Source organism: Pelobates fuscus, chromosome 4, assembly GCF_036172605.1.
Source record: "Pelobates fuscus isolate aPelFus1 chromosome 4, aPelFus1.pri, whole genome shotgun sequence".
In the NCBI taxonomy this organism is placed as follows: domain Eukaryota; kingdom Metazoa; phylum Chordata; class Amphibia; order Anura; family Pelobatidae; genus Pelobates; species Pelobates fuscus.
In genome coordinates this window covers 344,193,080-344,209,700 of record NC_086320.1, presented here as the reverse complement: position 1 = coordinate 344,209,700, position 16,621 = coordinate 344,193,080, and the positions used below count along the sequence as shown (strand labels likewise).

Genomic DNA, 16,621 nt, shown 5'->3' with positions numbered 1-16,621 from the left:
TCATGTGAATACAACATGCACAGTTAAAGGGACACTATATTCACCTGAACAACTTTAGCTTAATGAAGCAGTTTTGGTGTATAGAACATGCCCCTGCAGCCTCACTGCTCAATCCTCTGCCATTTAGGAGTTAAATCCCTTTGTTTATGAACCCTAGCCACACCTCCCTGCATGTGACTTGCACAGCCTTCCATAAACACTTCCTGTAAAGAGAACCCTATTTAGGCTTTCTTTATTGCACGTTCAGTTTAATTAAGATTTTCTTATCCCCTGCTATGTTAATAGCTTGCTAGACCCTGCAAGAGCCTCCTGTATGTGATTAAAGTTCAATTTAGAGATTGAGATACAATTATTTAAGGTAAATTACATCTGTTTGAAAGTGAAACCAGTTTTTTTTCATGCAGGCTCTGTCAATCATAGCCAGGGGAGGTGTGGCTAGGGCTGCATAAACAGAAAAAAAGTGATTTAACTCCTAAATGACAGTGAATTGAGCAGTGAAATTGCAGGGGAATGATCTATACACTAAAACTGCTTTATTTAGCTAAAGTAATTTAGGTGACTATAGTGTTCCTTTAAACAAAATTCCAAGAATTACATTTCTTTAAGAAGTTGTCTACTTTTGTTTTATTAAATGTATTCTATTAAAAAGAGATAAAATATAATAGATTTAGATAAATCTAAAGTAGAGATTGCATTAAGAATAAACATATGATATGGTTCATAAAAGAGCATATTTAATCAGTGGCATATTAAAGGAACACTATAGTGTCAGGATCACAAACGTGTTCCGGAACCTATAGTGTTAAAAACACTATCTAGCCCCCCTGTCTCCCCCACCCCCCTTTTTCCCCTAAATATAATAAAATCTTAACTTTTCTCCAGTCTGCTTGTACTGGCTGTGCTCCAGATCTGCTTTCTTGGCTGACATCATCCGAAGTGATTCTCTCAGCCAATCACAATGCTTTCCCAAGGAAAGCTTTGGATTGGCTGAGACGGTCAAGGAGGCAGATCAGGGGCAGAGCCAGCACAAGCCAAACACAGCCCTGGTCAATCAGCAACTCCTCATAGAGATGCACAGAAGAAATGCATCTCTATGAGGAAAGTTGAGTGTCTCCATGCAGAGCATTGAGACACTGAAAGTACCGCACTTCCCCAGGAAGCAACCTGAGGAGTGACCAGTGGAATTATCCCTAGGCTGTAGAGATGTGGACTATACTCACCAGAACAAATACAATAAGCTGTAGTTGTTCTGGTGACTATGGTGTCCCTTTAATGGGAGCAGCCATTCCAGGTGAAAGAGGGTGTCTCCTGGCACCTCTTTGCACCTCTTTGCACACTTGTCAAGTGCTTGCTCTGCAACTATGCAGTGTACTGTTGCTGGAGCTAGGATATGACTTAATGAAACTGGGCAATCAGTGAAGGGAGATCCCAGCAGGAGTATACAGGACACCAGAGATGAGGTTCCACATGAGGTTCCACTCCAGCTCACCCTGTCAAGGTAAGAACAGGGGGGCTGGGAGGGCCTCATAGTAAAACAAAAAGTGTATTATTTATAAAAATAAAAATTAAGTATTTGTACGAATGGAATGAGGAGTGTGTTTAAAAATGTGTGTGTGTGAGAGTCTGTGTGCACCTGTGTATATATGATTGTGTATGAATGAGTCTGTTTAAACATTAATGTGTGTATGAGTCTTTGTGTGTCCATGTGTGTTTGTGTATGTGTCTAAATATATGTATATCAATGTATCTGTGCATTTACAGTTGCAATCAAAATTATTCAACCCCCATTGAAAATCAGCTTTATTGTCAAAATGCACAGACTTTCAGCTGTTTGCAATGAACAAATCAGACAAAAGAAATTTAAATAGCGCAACACAACAAATGCTTCATGTGGTTTCCCCAAATTCAGATAAAAATGCAACTTATAATCACTTCTCAAGTCTCAAAATGATTCAACCCCCTGAACAGAATACATCACAACAGCACAAATACGCAAAGCAGATTTTGTCTCACACACACCTGATGCAACTAATCAATGGCTTCATTAGTTGCAACAGGTGTGCTTGAGATGGAACTCTTGAAATACCTGAACTACGGTAGCTAGGGGTTTGTTGAGTGTCACTTTTGACTGCATGTCAGTTAAAAGAATGGTCCACAAAGTTAAGAGAAGAGATTATCGCCCTTCACAAACAGGGAACAGGATGCAAAACAATAGCGAAGGCACTGAATGTTCCTAGAGACATCGTTGGAAGCATAGTTTGCAAGTTCAAAGGTGAAGGGACAGTGGTTACACCACCTGAACAGGGCAGATTTCTGAGAAGGCAGGTTGTGAAAACCACTTGAGTGACTGCAAAAGACCTGCAAACTGAGGTTTCAGTGACCACAGTAAAGCGCATATTAAAACTTTGGCTCCAATATGCTCAAAATCATTTAAATAAGTCAGACATTTAAGGATTCTGTTCCGTGGAGTGAAGAAAGAAAACTTGAATTGTCGGCCCAATGGATCAGCGGTATGTCTAGAGGAAGAATAATAAAGCATACACTGAAAATAAAACTTGTACACCTTACGCCTACAGTTAAGCATGGTGGTGGTTCGGTGATGCTTTGCATTCTCTGGCACTGGAAACCTGCAGCATGTGGAAGGCAAGATGAATTCATTGAAGTATCAGGGAATCTTAGGACAACACATCATGCCATCTGTGAGGAAGCTGAAGCTTGGGCGTCTTTGGACCTTCCAACAAGAAAATGATCCCAGGCATACCTCAAATTCCACCAAGGCTTGATTGCATAGGAAGTCCTTGAGAATTCTACAGTGGCCATCACAGTCACCTGACTTGAACCCAGAAGAAAATATCTGGTGAGATTTGAAGAAGGAGGTAGCAGCACACAAACCCAGGAATCTCATGAGCAATCGGCTTCCTCAGGAACGCTGCCAGAAGCTGATGCATCTCATTTACAGAAGGTCATAACAGCAAAAAGATGCTCAACACAGTACGAAAGATGCTTGCCATGAAGTTGTTGAAAAAAAAAAGTCATTATAAGTTGCATTTTTTGTTGAATTGGGGGAAACTACTTGAAACATGCATAGTGTTGAGCTATTTCAATTGCTTTTGTATGATTTGTTAATTGAAAACAGCTGAAAGTCTAATTTTTTTTTTTACAATAAGTCAGATTTTCAATGGACGTTGAATAATTTTGATTAAAACTGTATGTCCATGCGTATATAGGAATGTGTATGTGTATAAGCATAAAATATATAAGGTATTAATCAGTATATGCCTGTAATTTCCCTAACAAAAAGGAGCTGGGGTGGCGCAGAGGGAGACACATTTCTTTTTACAGTTTGGAGAGGGGTATTAAAATATATTTACGACCGGGTACCATGTAACCTAGGTACCCCTCTGTATTCATGTATACAATTAACAGTAGAAAGAAATAAGCGTTATCAACCAAAAAGTATACTTTTTAATACTCAAGACTGGTCAGTTGCAGATGTAACCGATGACTGTAATATACACAGTTAATATGCGGACATAATCCATGTTAATCAGAAAACGGTACATTAATAAAATGATGACCAAAATAAATAATGTCTTACCTGTTCCACAGACATGGATCTTGTTTCAGATGAATGAGTTGCATCCACATAGAACCCAGCCCCGGAGATTATATTCACCCCTGTCTCCTCTGCCATTATCTTCAGAGCCTTTACATCTCTACTAATTCCTGTAGTTGTGTTTTCAACAATGCTGCCACCACCCGCTTCCTTGAAACTTAACAATTCTTCTTTTATAGCCTCACATTCTTGGTTCAGCAGCAAATTCTCCCTATTACTGTATGGGTTTTGCTTTAACCAAAACAAATTTCTCATCACAATAGGTTCATTGGATAAGTCTTTCTGGTGCGGAGGAGGAGAGCAGTAACAGCAATTAAAGGTCATTGTCAGATGTTCATGGGTCAAGGTATATCCTAGTTGATCAGGGTGGATGGGTCCCAATACAGTCTGCACTTTACCACTCAAAGAAGACATGTCTCTAGGTGAGGAATGCTGAATGCCTTTTGGAAATTTAGTGGAAAAAAAAGGAATTTTATTAAACATGTTATTTGATCAATTTAATGCAAAACGTCATCCACTTGAGGTCGAAAAATTCCTCGGATAGGGTACCATAAACAAGTCAATGGAACATGTCTGAAGCTTGCATTAAAGGAGTACTCCAATCATCATAACTCTCTGTAGTGGTTCCCAGTTAACGGGCTGGGGTCCCGGGCTCCAATGCTGTTTAGTGGTCCGATGCACTGAAGCTGAAGCATGAATCTGCAGCTGTCAGCACCTTTTTGGCTGCAAGCGACAACCCAGTAACACTGCTGGCGGTGGATTTACACTTCATAGTTTAACCCCTCTGCTGCTAGAGGTGTATATCCACCCCAGCAGTGTCATAGGGGTGTCAAAGGCTACAGGCACCAATTCAGACTGTACAGAGTAACCCCTAATTTGTAGTAGCAGATATCAACTTTTTTTCCAAGTGTCAGGTGCAGTAGCCCTGCCATTTTTCCACTTATTCACATTTTAATGCTATACTATTTTACGCTATGTTAGCTATTTGATTTTTCTACACAGAACATATCCTCGGGTATTCTACCTGAATACAGGTTATTCTACTCTCTCTATATATATATATTTACGTATTCTGGGTGGTTTCCACTTTTCTTGTATATCTGCCATTTTAACCCTGCAATGTAAAACATTGCGGTTTTGTAGGGTCATCTTGACAGCCACTAGAGGGGCTTCTGCTACACTGACAGAGTAAAGCTCGGTTTCATAAAGCGGCACCTAATAGGAAAGCATTGTAACTACAATGCTTTCCTATGAGAAGCATTGGCTGTGGTTGCTGCATTCTCTGCGCATGCACATTAGGTCCCCCTATGCTCCTCTATGAGAAGCATTGCATTGAACCATTACTGTATTTTTATGTCAATGAGCTTATGTATATCAGTGAGATTGTTTGTCTATGAGGCTGTGTATCAATGAGCTTGTGTGTGTTAGTGAGATTGTCTGTGCCTGCATGTGAGTATGCTTACTGTATAATTCAACATTTTACTCTGAAAGGACCAATATTTTATTTTAGAAAAAGCAATATATATATATATATATATATATATATATATCTCATTCATCTGGGGTGGCAAGACATAGCCTTACATATTACATGCGACAATATATGGCGCAATGACTTATGGGGCTAGCATATATATTTTTTTCCAGGGCTACTTTGTATCCCCAGTCTGGCCCTGTATATATGGGACAATGTGACAAAATGGTGAATGTGGGCAAATCAGGAGCTAGATAATTGGGATTAGATATATTGGGTTGTCCAATCACAGACTTCCCAAAGCAGCTCAATGAGAATTCTTTGCAAGGCAGGTGCTCTGGGCAATTGCTGCCTCTTGAGTTTAGCTCAGTGGTAAACAACCAGGAAGTAAGAGGGCCGGTGGTCTGATTCAAATGGACCTCAGACCACCCTATATAAACTCTAAAGTGCAAGGCTTCTCCTAGATAACACTTGAGAAAGTCCTTAGTAGACGAAACGTGTTGTATTATTTTATACAAGTTATTTTAAGCATTAAAGATATTTGGCATTCACCTATTTTACGTGTCTGACCATTTATTTTATTTTTTATCCTTTTAAGTTTGTTTTGTTTGTTTTAGTTCTTTTTGTTTTACTGTTCCTGGCACATCTACACCCTTTGCAGGAGCTACTCTATATTATATCCCTGGTGGGGATTGTATCATTCAAGCATTAATACCTGAGCAAGTGTATATAGCTCCATCAAATGTGAATAAATAACCTTTACCTACACAATTATTAGTGTACAGTTTGACAGAGAGCACTATTTCTTGCCTTTTGTATCTTTGTGAAATAAACTTATGGAATTAATAATAAAATTAATAACTAAAAATAATAACTTGGAAACTGTGTGTACATTCAGAGACCACACTCCTTGCTTTCAGCAATTCAATAATATTAATTATTAGAGGCTATCAAACAAATAAACACTACATGTACATTTGGAATAGGCTAGTATATGTTGTTACCAAAACTAGTCATTGATTGAATGGAAGGTAAACTAAATTAACGTAGTGAAACAGGCATAGACACATGATACAATTACCACTGAATTGATCAGCAGATGAGAGTAAGAGAGTAAGAGAGGCTGTGTATAGTGGGGAGAGGGAATAGAGAGAGAGCCTTCTGCTGGATAGACCTCCCTCAGCCAAATCTTCAGGATGCCACAGAACTAGAGTTATTCTTTGGAAAGGGAATTGCACTGGAAGGGAATGGGGTAGGAGTTTATCAACAACTTAACTGGTTTTGCCTGGCGAAAGGCCATGTGCTCACAGAGGACTCCATTAGTGCCTATATGTAGAATGGGGCTTGGATCCATGTATTAGGACACCATAACACTTCATTTGCATACAGCTTGGCTGTTAATCAGTTCCCCCCTCCTCCATCCCACTTATTACATGTTGTATATATCCACCTACATGACAAGTGACTGACTCCTAGAACAACATATCCGTCAGTGAGGATTGTACCACTGCATGCTGCTATACTCAGAGCTGGTTCTACAGCTCTACTGAATGTGAGTGCCAAATCATAGACCTCTTTGTTGTTTGTTCTGCACTTGATACTAGATATTCTGCACCATTGCCTGTTTTCTTTCTGCTTTATTACATATACCTGCCACCATCAGAAGCCTGGGCGATTTACAAGTAAAGAATACTCCAAGCATCTAATATTCTATTGGACCTTTTATTTTAGGACAATCTGTACATATATTTTGCATTACCTTGCTCTCTAGTCTCTTTCTCTACCTCTCACTAAAATTCTCAATCTCTCTCTCTCTCTCCTCTGGCATATTTCCATTGCCCTTCAAACATGCAACTGTAACCCAAATTCTAAAGAAGCCCAACCTTGACCCTAACTCCCCGTCCAAATACCGTCCTATCTCGCTACTGCCTTTTGCGTCCAAGATCCTTGAAAGAGTTGTGTATGTGACATTGACAGACTTCCTCGAGTCCAACTCTCTGCTAGATCCGTTTCAGTCTGTTTTCCGCGCTAAGCACTCTGTGGAACCGGCACTGACCAAAGTATCCAATGATCTACTCGCTGCAAAATCTCGTAGTCACTACTCTATCCTAATTCTCCTTGACCTTTCTGTGGCTTTTGACACTGTTGATCATCATCAGCTTCTTCTCATCCTCCGCAATATCGGTCTACAAGATATTGTTCTCTCATGGTGCTCCTCTTACCTCTCCCAGAGCTCCCTCAGTGTTTTTTTCTCTGGCTCTGCTTCTTCTCCCTAACTCCTCTCTGTTGGTGTCCCCCAAGGTTCAGTCCTTGGTCCCCTACTATTCTCTATCTATACTGCCTCCCTTTGTAAACTCATTAGCTCCTCTGGCTTCCAATATAATTTCTATGCGGATGACACGCAATTCTACCTGATCTCTCTCCGTCCCTCTCGACTAGTGTCTCTGACTGCCTCTCTATTTCTAACTGGAGGACTGCCCACTTCCTTTAACTTAACTTGACAGAAACTGAAATTCTTTCCTCCCACAAGTGTTGCTATTCCTGTGTCAGTCTCCCTCCAAGTCAACAGTGCTACCATCATCTCCACCACACAGGCTCGCTGCATAGGTGTTCTCTTTGACTCCGACCTTTCCTTCACACCTCATGTTCAGTCTATCGCCAAATCCTGCCGCTTCCATCTCAAAAATATTGCGCGCATCCGACCCTACTTAACGCCATATGCGACTAAGGTACCTCACCCTTCTGTCAGTCCCTACATTGGCTTCCTGTAAGATATAGGGCTCAATTTAAAATTCTGTTTCTTGCTTTCAAATCGCTACATAATGCTTCTCCCACCTATCTATCCTCACTAATACACAAGTATGTCCCGTCTAAGCCCTTACGATCTGCTGAAGACTTACGTCTATCTTCTGTCCGTACTCCCACCTATGATGCTTGCCTTCAAGACTTCTTGAGGGCTGCACCGTTCCTGTAGAACTCACTTATCTCCACCGTTAGATGCTCACCCAGTCTCCACTCCTTCAAAAAATCCTTAAAAACCCACTTCTTCATAAAAGTGTATCAATAAAACTGTTAATAGCTCCCGACTGATTCCTGTCTTGCAACTGTCATTAGTCTAATACTATCCTTACCTTTTGTGTCACTTTACCCCACTCCCTCTAGCGCATTGAGCAGGACCCCCAACCCCTCTCTTCCTGTGTGTCCAACTTGTCTGGTTACAACTACATGTTTGTTCGTCCACCCACTGTAAAGCGCTGCGGTATTTGTTGGCGCTCTATAAATAATAACATAATAATAATATATTAATATATGTTTCTATGTTTTCTAATCAGTAAGGGGCTGAGGGTATCCCTTGTGAAGAAATGACTCTTGCATTCAGTATTTCTGCCTGTTTCTTGCTGTTTATTCCTGTTTTCAGTTGGCAGATGGAACTGCCGAACAAAGACCACCCCTGGCTCACTTAACTTCAAAGCCGGCATCACTTAAACCCACTACGTGTGCGGCCAGCGTTCGTACTGCCGAACGCCACGTGGCAGAGAAAACTGCGGCCATCTTTTTTCATTCAAACAAAGGCAGCGGGACTTGGTCGTCGAGTGTCTGGAACTAAAATCGGACACTTGACTTCCCGAACAACGGTCTCAATCATACGAACGCTGGAACTATATGTACCGATTAGCTAGAAGAGCGCTATTCGGTATAGTTGTGCATACGAATGAGGGGAACAATCGCTGCTAGGAGCCAGGGGAATCAATTCGGTACTTTTATTCGTTTTTCTCCCTTTTCTAAAGTGACCGGTAAAACCACCCAAACTTGTGGAACTATTTTGGGCAGCCCACTCACGGTGATCCGGTCACAAAGGACTTCCATGGTTTTTGAGAACCCCTGAACTGATCTGGGTGAAATTTGAATATGTTGGTCACCCAGATCGGGGCTATCAGGGGACATAGGATTTGTGGGGATACCCCATGTATAAAGGGGTGTTCCAGAAATTGGGGAAACTAGTGATTTTTCTGCCTGGAGATAATTAGGTTGCTACTGTATCAGACCTGATTATCTCCAGGGCTAGAGGAGGGAATTACATGTTTGTGTTAGGTGTGTTTTATATTTTTACTGTACATGATTGGATAAATGTTACTCCTCTCTGTGGGATGTCCCCTTGCATGGGGACCTGCATAAAAGGCTGTGTGTGTGTGAATAAAGCTCAGTTCTACTTGTATCCTGCTCCTTGACTCTGGATGTTATTTGGAATTCGTATGCTTTACTAAGGGAATTATCTTGTGAAGCTATTTGTATTTCGTATGGATTTCGTTCCTTGGATCTACCGAACGGAGATCTATCTACACTAGACCCTGGAGCTTCGGGAGGAAACTACCGAAAGAGGTTTAAAAATACTTGATTTCTTTACATCCCTTATGACCAGTGTTTGTTGCCTGCTTTCAATTCTATGTATAGTTGCCTTTTAGCACTTATCCTACTTTCTGTTATTTGTGATTTTAAAAAACTACCTGGATTTTGGTGTAAGTGTTTTTTGTTTTTGAAAATCACTTTTTTGGTAAAGGGGTATTTAATGTGAGTAGTACATGGTATGGTATTTATTTCTATGCTATGGTGTTTGAAGACTGTATAACAATTGCCAAAAACTTGTTCAATTCCATAGCATTCGGTTGATTAAATTCCTCTGAAGTTCATTGTATTTATTATCAAGGAAATGTTTAAAAACTGTGCAGAATGGATCCAAGATACTTTAACATGGATCTCATTGCCATTCTGGTAAAAGTATTATTGGGGCAGCGATTTAGGCCTGGGGTCTAGTTATAGGATAAAGTGAGATTTCCATAGGGTGACTTAGGGTTTGGGTGGGGGGTGGCCAAAGAATTATTGGTGAACTCAGTATAAAGGAAATTGAAATAAACTGCATGAAGTTTGGTTGCAGTTTGTGGGAGACCAATAATTGACGAAATAGCAGCCGTATGGAAGAGCTGAATTAAATAACCATTTTCTTTTAGGAATAGCCAAATATTATATTATATTAGCTTAAAACAGCTAACCGGCATTCAACTGCCAATCACCATCTAGGAATTATGCATTCTGAATAAAGTGGCAATGTGGGTACACTTTTAGTGTGGCACTGCAATGCATGAGTCATTAGGAGAAAATGCCCAAGTTCAGTTTCGGTGTGTGATGTTCGTACATATTTCTTTGTGTTTTATACTGGGCATGCGTGGGGTTGATCCGGTTTTGATGGATGTGCAGACAGGTGACTTTTAATATTATTTGCTTTCACACCAAACATTAGATATCTATGAGTGTAATATTTGTCGGGTGTTTTTGACACTCGGAAATGTGAATTAGTGGGTTGTGTTGAATTGCAAACTTCTCTATGATTTTATGGGCAGCTTTTTTTCTAAGTCTACCCTTAGGTCTATTTACCATTAATTTAATCTGTCTCATTAAATATGCAGGGGTTTGCTTGTTTTATTTTTCTTTCTATCTAAAAAAAAAAAAAAAAAAAAAAATATATATATATATATATATATATATATATACATATACATACACACACAAATATAATGGGCACTTGTAATACAATTGAGCAGCTTAAAGGCATTCTTTTCAATCAAGTGAATCATTTTACAGTAATATATTTCTTTAAACATTTTTTTTTAGGAGTATATGACCCTGGTCCCTGGGGTATAAAATATATAGACAAAATGAAAGTGCAGCTTCATACGATCATTAATCAAAACAAACATAATTTGCTCTAGCCGTTGAGATTTCAGGGAAATCTGAAAACTCAACTAAATAACCAGCTTTAAGCAAGATTGTTCTAAACTTCCTGCCACATAATGAGCACTGGAGATGGATATTTAATATAAAATGTGCTCTTCAAAATAATACCACTGTATGATGTTGATGAATTTACTTTAATTTGCAATTTGCAAATGTCAGAGATTGTGAACTATGGGAAATCTCCCACCTTCAATATTTCACTGTTCATTCATGCTATCAATGTTTATGATGTGGAATAAGACTTTATAACTGAGCCAGAGGACTTCATTCTCAGAGCGGAACATTTTACAGCCTGAAATGAATGTGTTTATGACCAAAGCTATGATGTTAACAGCTATATAAGTAAGTCAGCATTTTGTCATTTGCTACAATTTATAATATAGGTAACGTTAAAACTTAAAATTCCAGGATAGAAGAATTTATAATTGAGATTATAAGTTAGAAATGACCCCTGAATCTAATGGTCCAATACGAAAGTAAAAAGTGAGCTTTATTCAACCTTTTCACTACCTTCCTCTAATGCATAGCATTGCCAGCTCGTGAACATTGTACATGCCTGGCAACTTTTGCAGGTCTGACATCAGGTGGATGGGGACATGATTGTTGATTGGTCATGTCTATGACAGAATATGCATTACAGACAGTGTCCTCAAAGAGGACAGGTCATCCTCGTGCGCATGTGCGCAAGGATACAGGTTTTGGTTGCCCATACACCAAGCATCGCTTGAGGATTCATATATTGACATAAAATGCCCTAAATATTACTCTACATATACTACTAGCATGGTCAAAAAGGCACTTCTAGTGCTCTTTCCTTGGAAAGTGGCACCAGGTGACAGAGATGGACTGTTGGGTGATCTGGACTGAGGGAAAATCTGGTAGTGCTGTGTGACTTGGCATGTCTAGTTGAGTAAAACAGCAACTTATTCAAGGACACCAGGGAACTGTCGCCAGCAAGCACAACACAAATACATAATTATATGCATGCATGCTGTGCGAAGAGCATTGAGTCCATGAGAGAGTGCTTCTGTGGTGTTCTTTGCATGGTTTTTGGTGTGCAGGACCTTAAAGGACCACTCCCCACCCCAAAAACACTTCAGCTTGCTGATAAGCTTTATGGGTGAGGAGTACCCTCATTTAACCCCAGTTTATAAAAGTGTTGAATTCTACATCACTGTTGCATCACTAGCACACCCACTCTCACTACCCGCCTACCTTTTCCAAAACACATACCCACATTTCTCATTGTTGGAAGGTATGTATCTGAGAGGTTAGAAATACAGTTACACCAAGCATCTTTACTAATGGGACTACAGTCTTGTATTGCAATCTGTAACAGATATCCAGAGGATACTCAGAGCCATCACACAGATTTTTGGTTTCTAGAATGAACATTAAAAATATATTCTACAGAGATAGTCATAGAGTATTTTGGGGGCACCATTTACATATCCTCAGCAAAGATGCTGAGGTACAGAATAGTGTCCTATGCTCGTTCCAGGATAACAAATTGTTCTGGAGCAAAGTAGAAGGTACAGGTACTGTATGTATTTTAAACTGTGATTGCAAAAGTGCATTGCTTTACAGTGGCAGAATTTAATTATAAGACACCATGGTACAAAACCATTCGTTGCATCTTCTCCGAGTGGCAAATAAAGTAGCCGATGACAGCCACTACAGACAGTCTTAACCCTTTAATGTAAACATTTTAGGGTCTCAAAAACCACAGTGTTTTACACCGTAGGGTTAAGATAACAGGGACACTGCACCCTGACCACTTCAATGACATGAAGTGGTCTGGGTGCCTATAGTGTCTCTTTATTTTAACCTCAGGCAGATGACGCTGATACAATAATGGAAGAGCACTGATGACAAGATGGGGAAGCATTGGATTGGCTACGATTATCACTTTTGAAGACCTAGGCCAAAGTGAAAGCACACTCATAGGACTACAAAATGAACAATATAATTTTGTCTTTCACAGCTGTGCAACATTATACATTCACCATTTCAATCCCATTACCAAACTTTCCTTAATATATCAAGGTGTTGAACTGAAACATTGACTGTATGCAAATTATTATCATTATTATTGTCACATATATAGCGCCAACAGATTCTGTAGCGCTTTACAATATTATGAGAGGGGGGATGTAACTATATATAGGACAATTACAAGAAAACTTACAGGAATGATAGGTTGAGGAGGACCCTGCTCAAACAGGCTTACAGTCTATAGGAGGTGGGGTATAAAACACATTAGGACAGGAAATATCAATCAAATAAGGTGGGAGTGAAGCAGGGCTGGAGGAGAGAGTAAAGTGCTGCCCTATAGGAGAGAGCAAGAGACAGGTGTGTAAGGTAGAGGTTACTCTGGGAGGCTATAAGCTTTCCTAAAGAGATGGGTTTTAAGACACTTCTTAAAGGATTGAAGACTAGGGGAGAGTCTGATGGGGGTAGGCAGGCTATTCCTTAGGAAAGGAGACACCCTCGAGAAGTCCTGCAAGCGCGAGTTGGACGTACGGGTGCGAGCAGCCGTCAGGAGGTGGTCACGGGCAGAGTGGAGAGACCGAGAAGGGACATACCTATGGATCTGGGAGGAGATATAAGAGGGGCTAGAATTGTTCAGTGCTTTATATGTATGCGTTAGCACTTTGAATTGACTCCTATAGGATACAGGGAGCCAATGTAAGGACTGACAGAGGGGTGAGGTGTGAGAGGACCGACTAGAGAGGAAAATCTGTCTGGCATTGTGATACGGCTTTTGGGAAGACCAATCAGGAGAGGGTTACAATAATCCATGCGGGAAATTACTAGAGCATGGACAAGCTCCTTGGTAGCATCTTTTGTAAGAAAGGGGCGGATGCGAGCTATGTTTTTAAGTTGGAATCTACAGGATTTGGCAACAAACTGGTTGTGAAGCTCAAAGGTTAGGCCAGAGTCAAGTATAACGCCAAGACAGCGCGCTTGCAAGGATGGACTTATGTGGATACCACTAACTTGAAGGGAGAGCGAGAGAGGAGGATCAGTATTAGGAGGAGGAAAGACAAAGAGTTCAGTTTTAGAGAGATTGAGTTTCAGAAAGCGGGAGGACATCCAGTCAGAGATGGAAGAAAGGAAAACACGTTGCAGGACGTCAGGGAAGAGGTCTGGGGAGGAGAGATATATTTGGGTGTCATCAGCATACAGGTGGTAGTGGAATCAAAAAGAGGCAATAAGTTTGCCAAGAGAGGCAGTATAAAGAGAAAATAGAAGGGGACCAAGGACAGAGCCTTGGGGAACTCCAAGAGAGACAGGATGAGGGGAGGAGGTATCCTTGAAAAAGGAGACACTGAATGAGCATTGGGAGAGATATGAGGAAAACCACGAGAGGACAGAGTCACAGAGACCAAGCGATTGAAGAGTTTAAAGGAGGAGAGCATGATCAAATCCACGTCTGCTTGAAGTAAATCTGCTCTTTTGTTTATTTTAAAGCCGTATGCGTGCTTTATTTCACGTTGGAGTAATAGTTTTCCATTTTCCATTTAAAGTTATCTTTTCCTCCTCTATATCTGCACACTATGCAGGTATAGAATTTTTTCTATGGCTGCTTTTAGTTGATGTTATGGCACACAATGCAATATATGACCATAACTAAATCCCAAATGTGCTGGATCTTGTATATTGTACTAAAAGTTGGCCTTAGCAGCACTCTTAGAATTTATAAGTCTAAAGCATTTTGATAAAGGAATGAATTCCCAAATGCCTGCCGTTTCAAAATTCTATTTTTCTGGTAAAAAATTACAAGATACTAATTACAAGATACTAATTTTAACTGTTTTTTAACATCATCTTCATCACTGAACTAATATGGCTATAATCCCTACTACAACACTAATATATATGCGCACACACACGCAAACACACACACGCAAACACACACACACACACACTGTTAAAACTTGGCTTTATCTGTATTTTGTCTTTACAATTATTTCTACCGTTTAAATAAAATACCGGATTACAGCATTTTATATGTGTCATGACTCCCTTTTGATAACTTTACTTTTCTTGTTACAAGTTTAGAATTTTTTGAGAGTCGTCCCCAGCACCGCCAGCTAGCTCTCAGGGAAAACCAGGCAAAATTCCAAATTGGAAAAAAAATATTTTCTCCTCTTTCTTGCAGCAATATCTGCATTATGTCTGCAAGAAAAGCGTTAGGTTTCCAATGCCCCTGGTAAAATATTATCACTTTCCTCGAAGGATAAATAGCACTTTTGACAAGTGAAATTCTAACAATTCAGAAATCCCAGTTCATCAGACTATATAGCCCGGGGACGAGGTCCATCTTCCGCTACGGTATAATTCAGACTGAAGTAACAAATGTGTCATAGCTGACTCTATCCATAGCAAGCAACAGTATGTACTGCATTCTGCTTAAATGATTAAATGCATCTATTACGTTATAACTAAACAATGCTTTTTCATTAGATCAAAATCCATATCTGAGAAAAAAATGGGTTAAAACTAATAGTCATTTTATCTCATTTTATTCTAAACCCTGATCACTGCTGTTGTTGACTTTCAAATAAAATCTAAAATCTACACATTAATTTCTCTCTCCATATATATACCTATATATATATATATATATATATATATATATAGATTATAATTCAACATTTAAAATCATCACGCCAAACAATGCAAAAAGACATTACACTTGGTAAGACGACAAAAAGGCACGTACTTTTTAAAAATAATATATATATATATATATATATATATATATATATACACGAAAAATGTAAAAAGTTTTGAACATGCTGGCTGGCCAATTTACAGACAGCCACTCGTCTTTTGTTATTCTTTAACCCTTTCATGACCAATATTTTTCTTCAATTACTTGCAAAGGTAATCGGGGCTTTTCGAAACACTTTTTCTATGTGTTGCCTAACACATTCTTGGTTTGTTATTCCACCTGTTTTACAGCACTTCTGAATATGTTGGCGCTTTTAAAAATAACAAAATGACTACGAAACATGTTGTGCCTGTTATTGTTTTTATAGTACGCCAACTTGTCACACTGTTACAGAGCTGAAATTAAGAGAAGTGCAAATGCAAGTCCCTGTAAGTATATATATAGAACACTGATCACTGACCGAGGGATTTAATTACAGGAAACGAGATTTTACAGTTATAACAGTATAACCTTTACTGTTACTGTGAATGTAACTTGATAAACAGCAGACAAAAAACAAACAAACATCGACTCTCTTAGTCTGGCAATCGGCATTAAAGCTATATATATATTTCTATATATGTAAAATCACATACCTAACAGAAGTCAGCAGACAATTTGTTTGCTTTCACTTTAAGAACACAGCCAGCTCTTCCCACAATGCAATCCTAGTGTCGCAAGCATGCAGTACTGGAGAAAGCTGAACACTAGCAGGATGTGGATTGGCTGTTTGTAAAAGATCAATGATTGGTCAATGTGTCCACTCTGTTATCTGTTAACTTGTGGAATGGTGCCACTGCCTGGGTTCAGTTGAGTCTGACTGTGTATCAGCACAGTTATTGTAGTCATTTGAAATTATTCTTGAAACAAGTTTGAACCAGGATTGATTCTTTTTGAAATTACCACCTACATGTTATTTTAAAAATGTAGCATTATAAATGATCTTGTAGCACTTTTTGTTTTAGTATGGTGTTCTGTTCTGTATCTGTCCCAATCCTGTTATTTGTACGTCTGCCTCAAA

General features: G+C 39.4%; 1 protein-coding gene across 1 annotated transcript in view; it reads right to left on the bottom strand.

Annotated features, from left to right (window-relative positions):
• The window catches only part of PTER (phosphotriesterase related), a 35,931-nt gene extending 19,643 nt beyond the window's left edge, over positions 1–16,288 (bottom strand). The window contains exons 1-2 of the mRNA XM_063450772.1: positions 16,197–16,288; positions 3,599–4,056 (exon numbers count right to left, since the gene is read on the bottom strand). Coding sequence (XP_063306842.1) covers positions 3,599–4,030 — 432 coding nt within the window. The 5' untranslated portion in view covers positions 4,031–4,056; positions 16,197–16,288. The remainder of the gene's footprint in view (positions 1–3,598; positions 4,057–16,196) is intronic.
• Between the last annotated feature and the right edge of the window lie 333 nt (positions 16,289–16,621).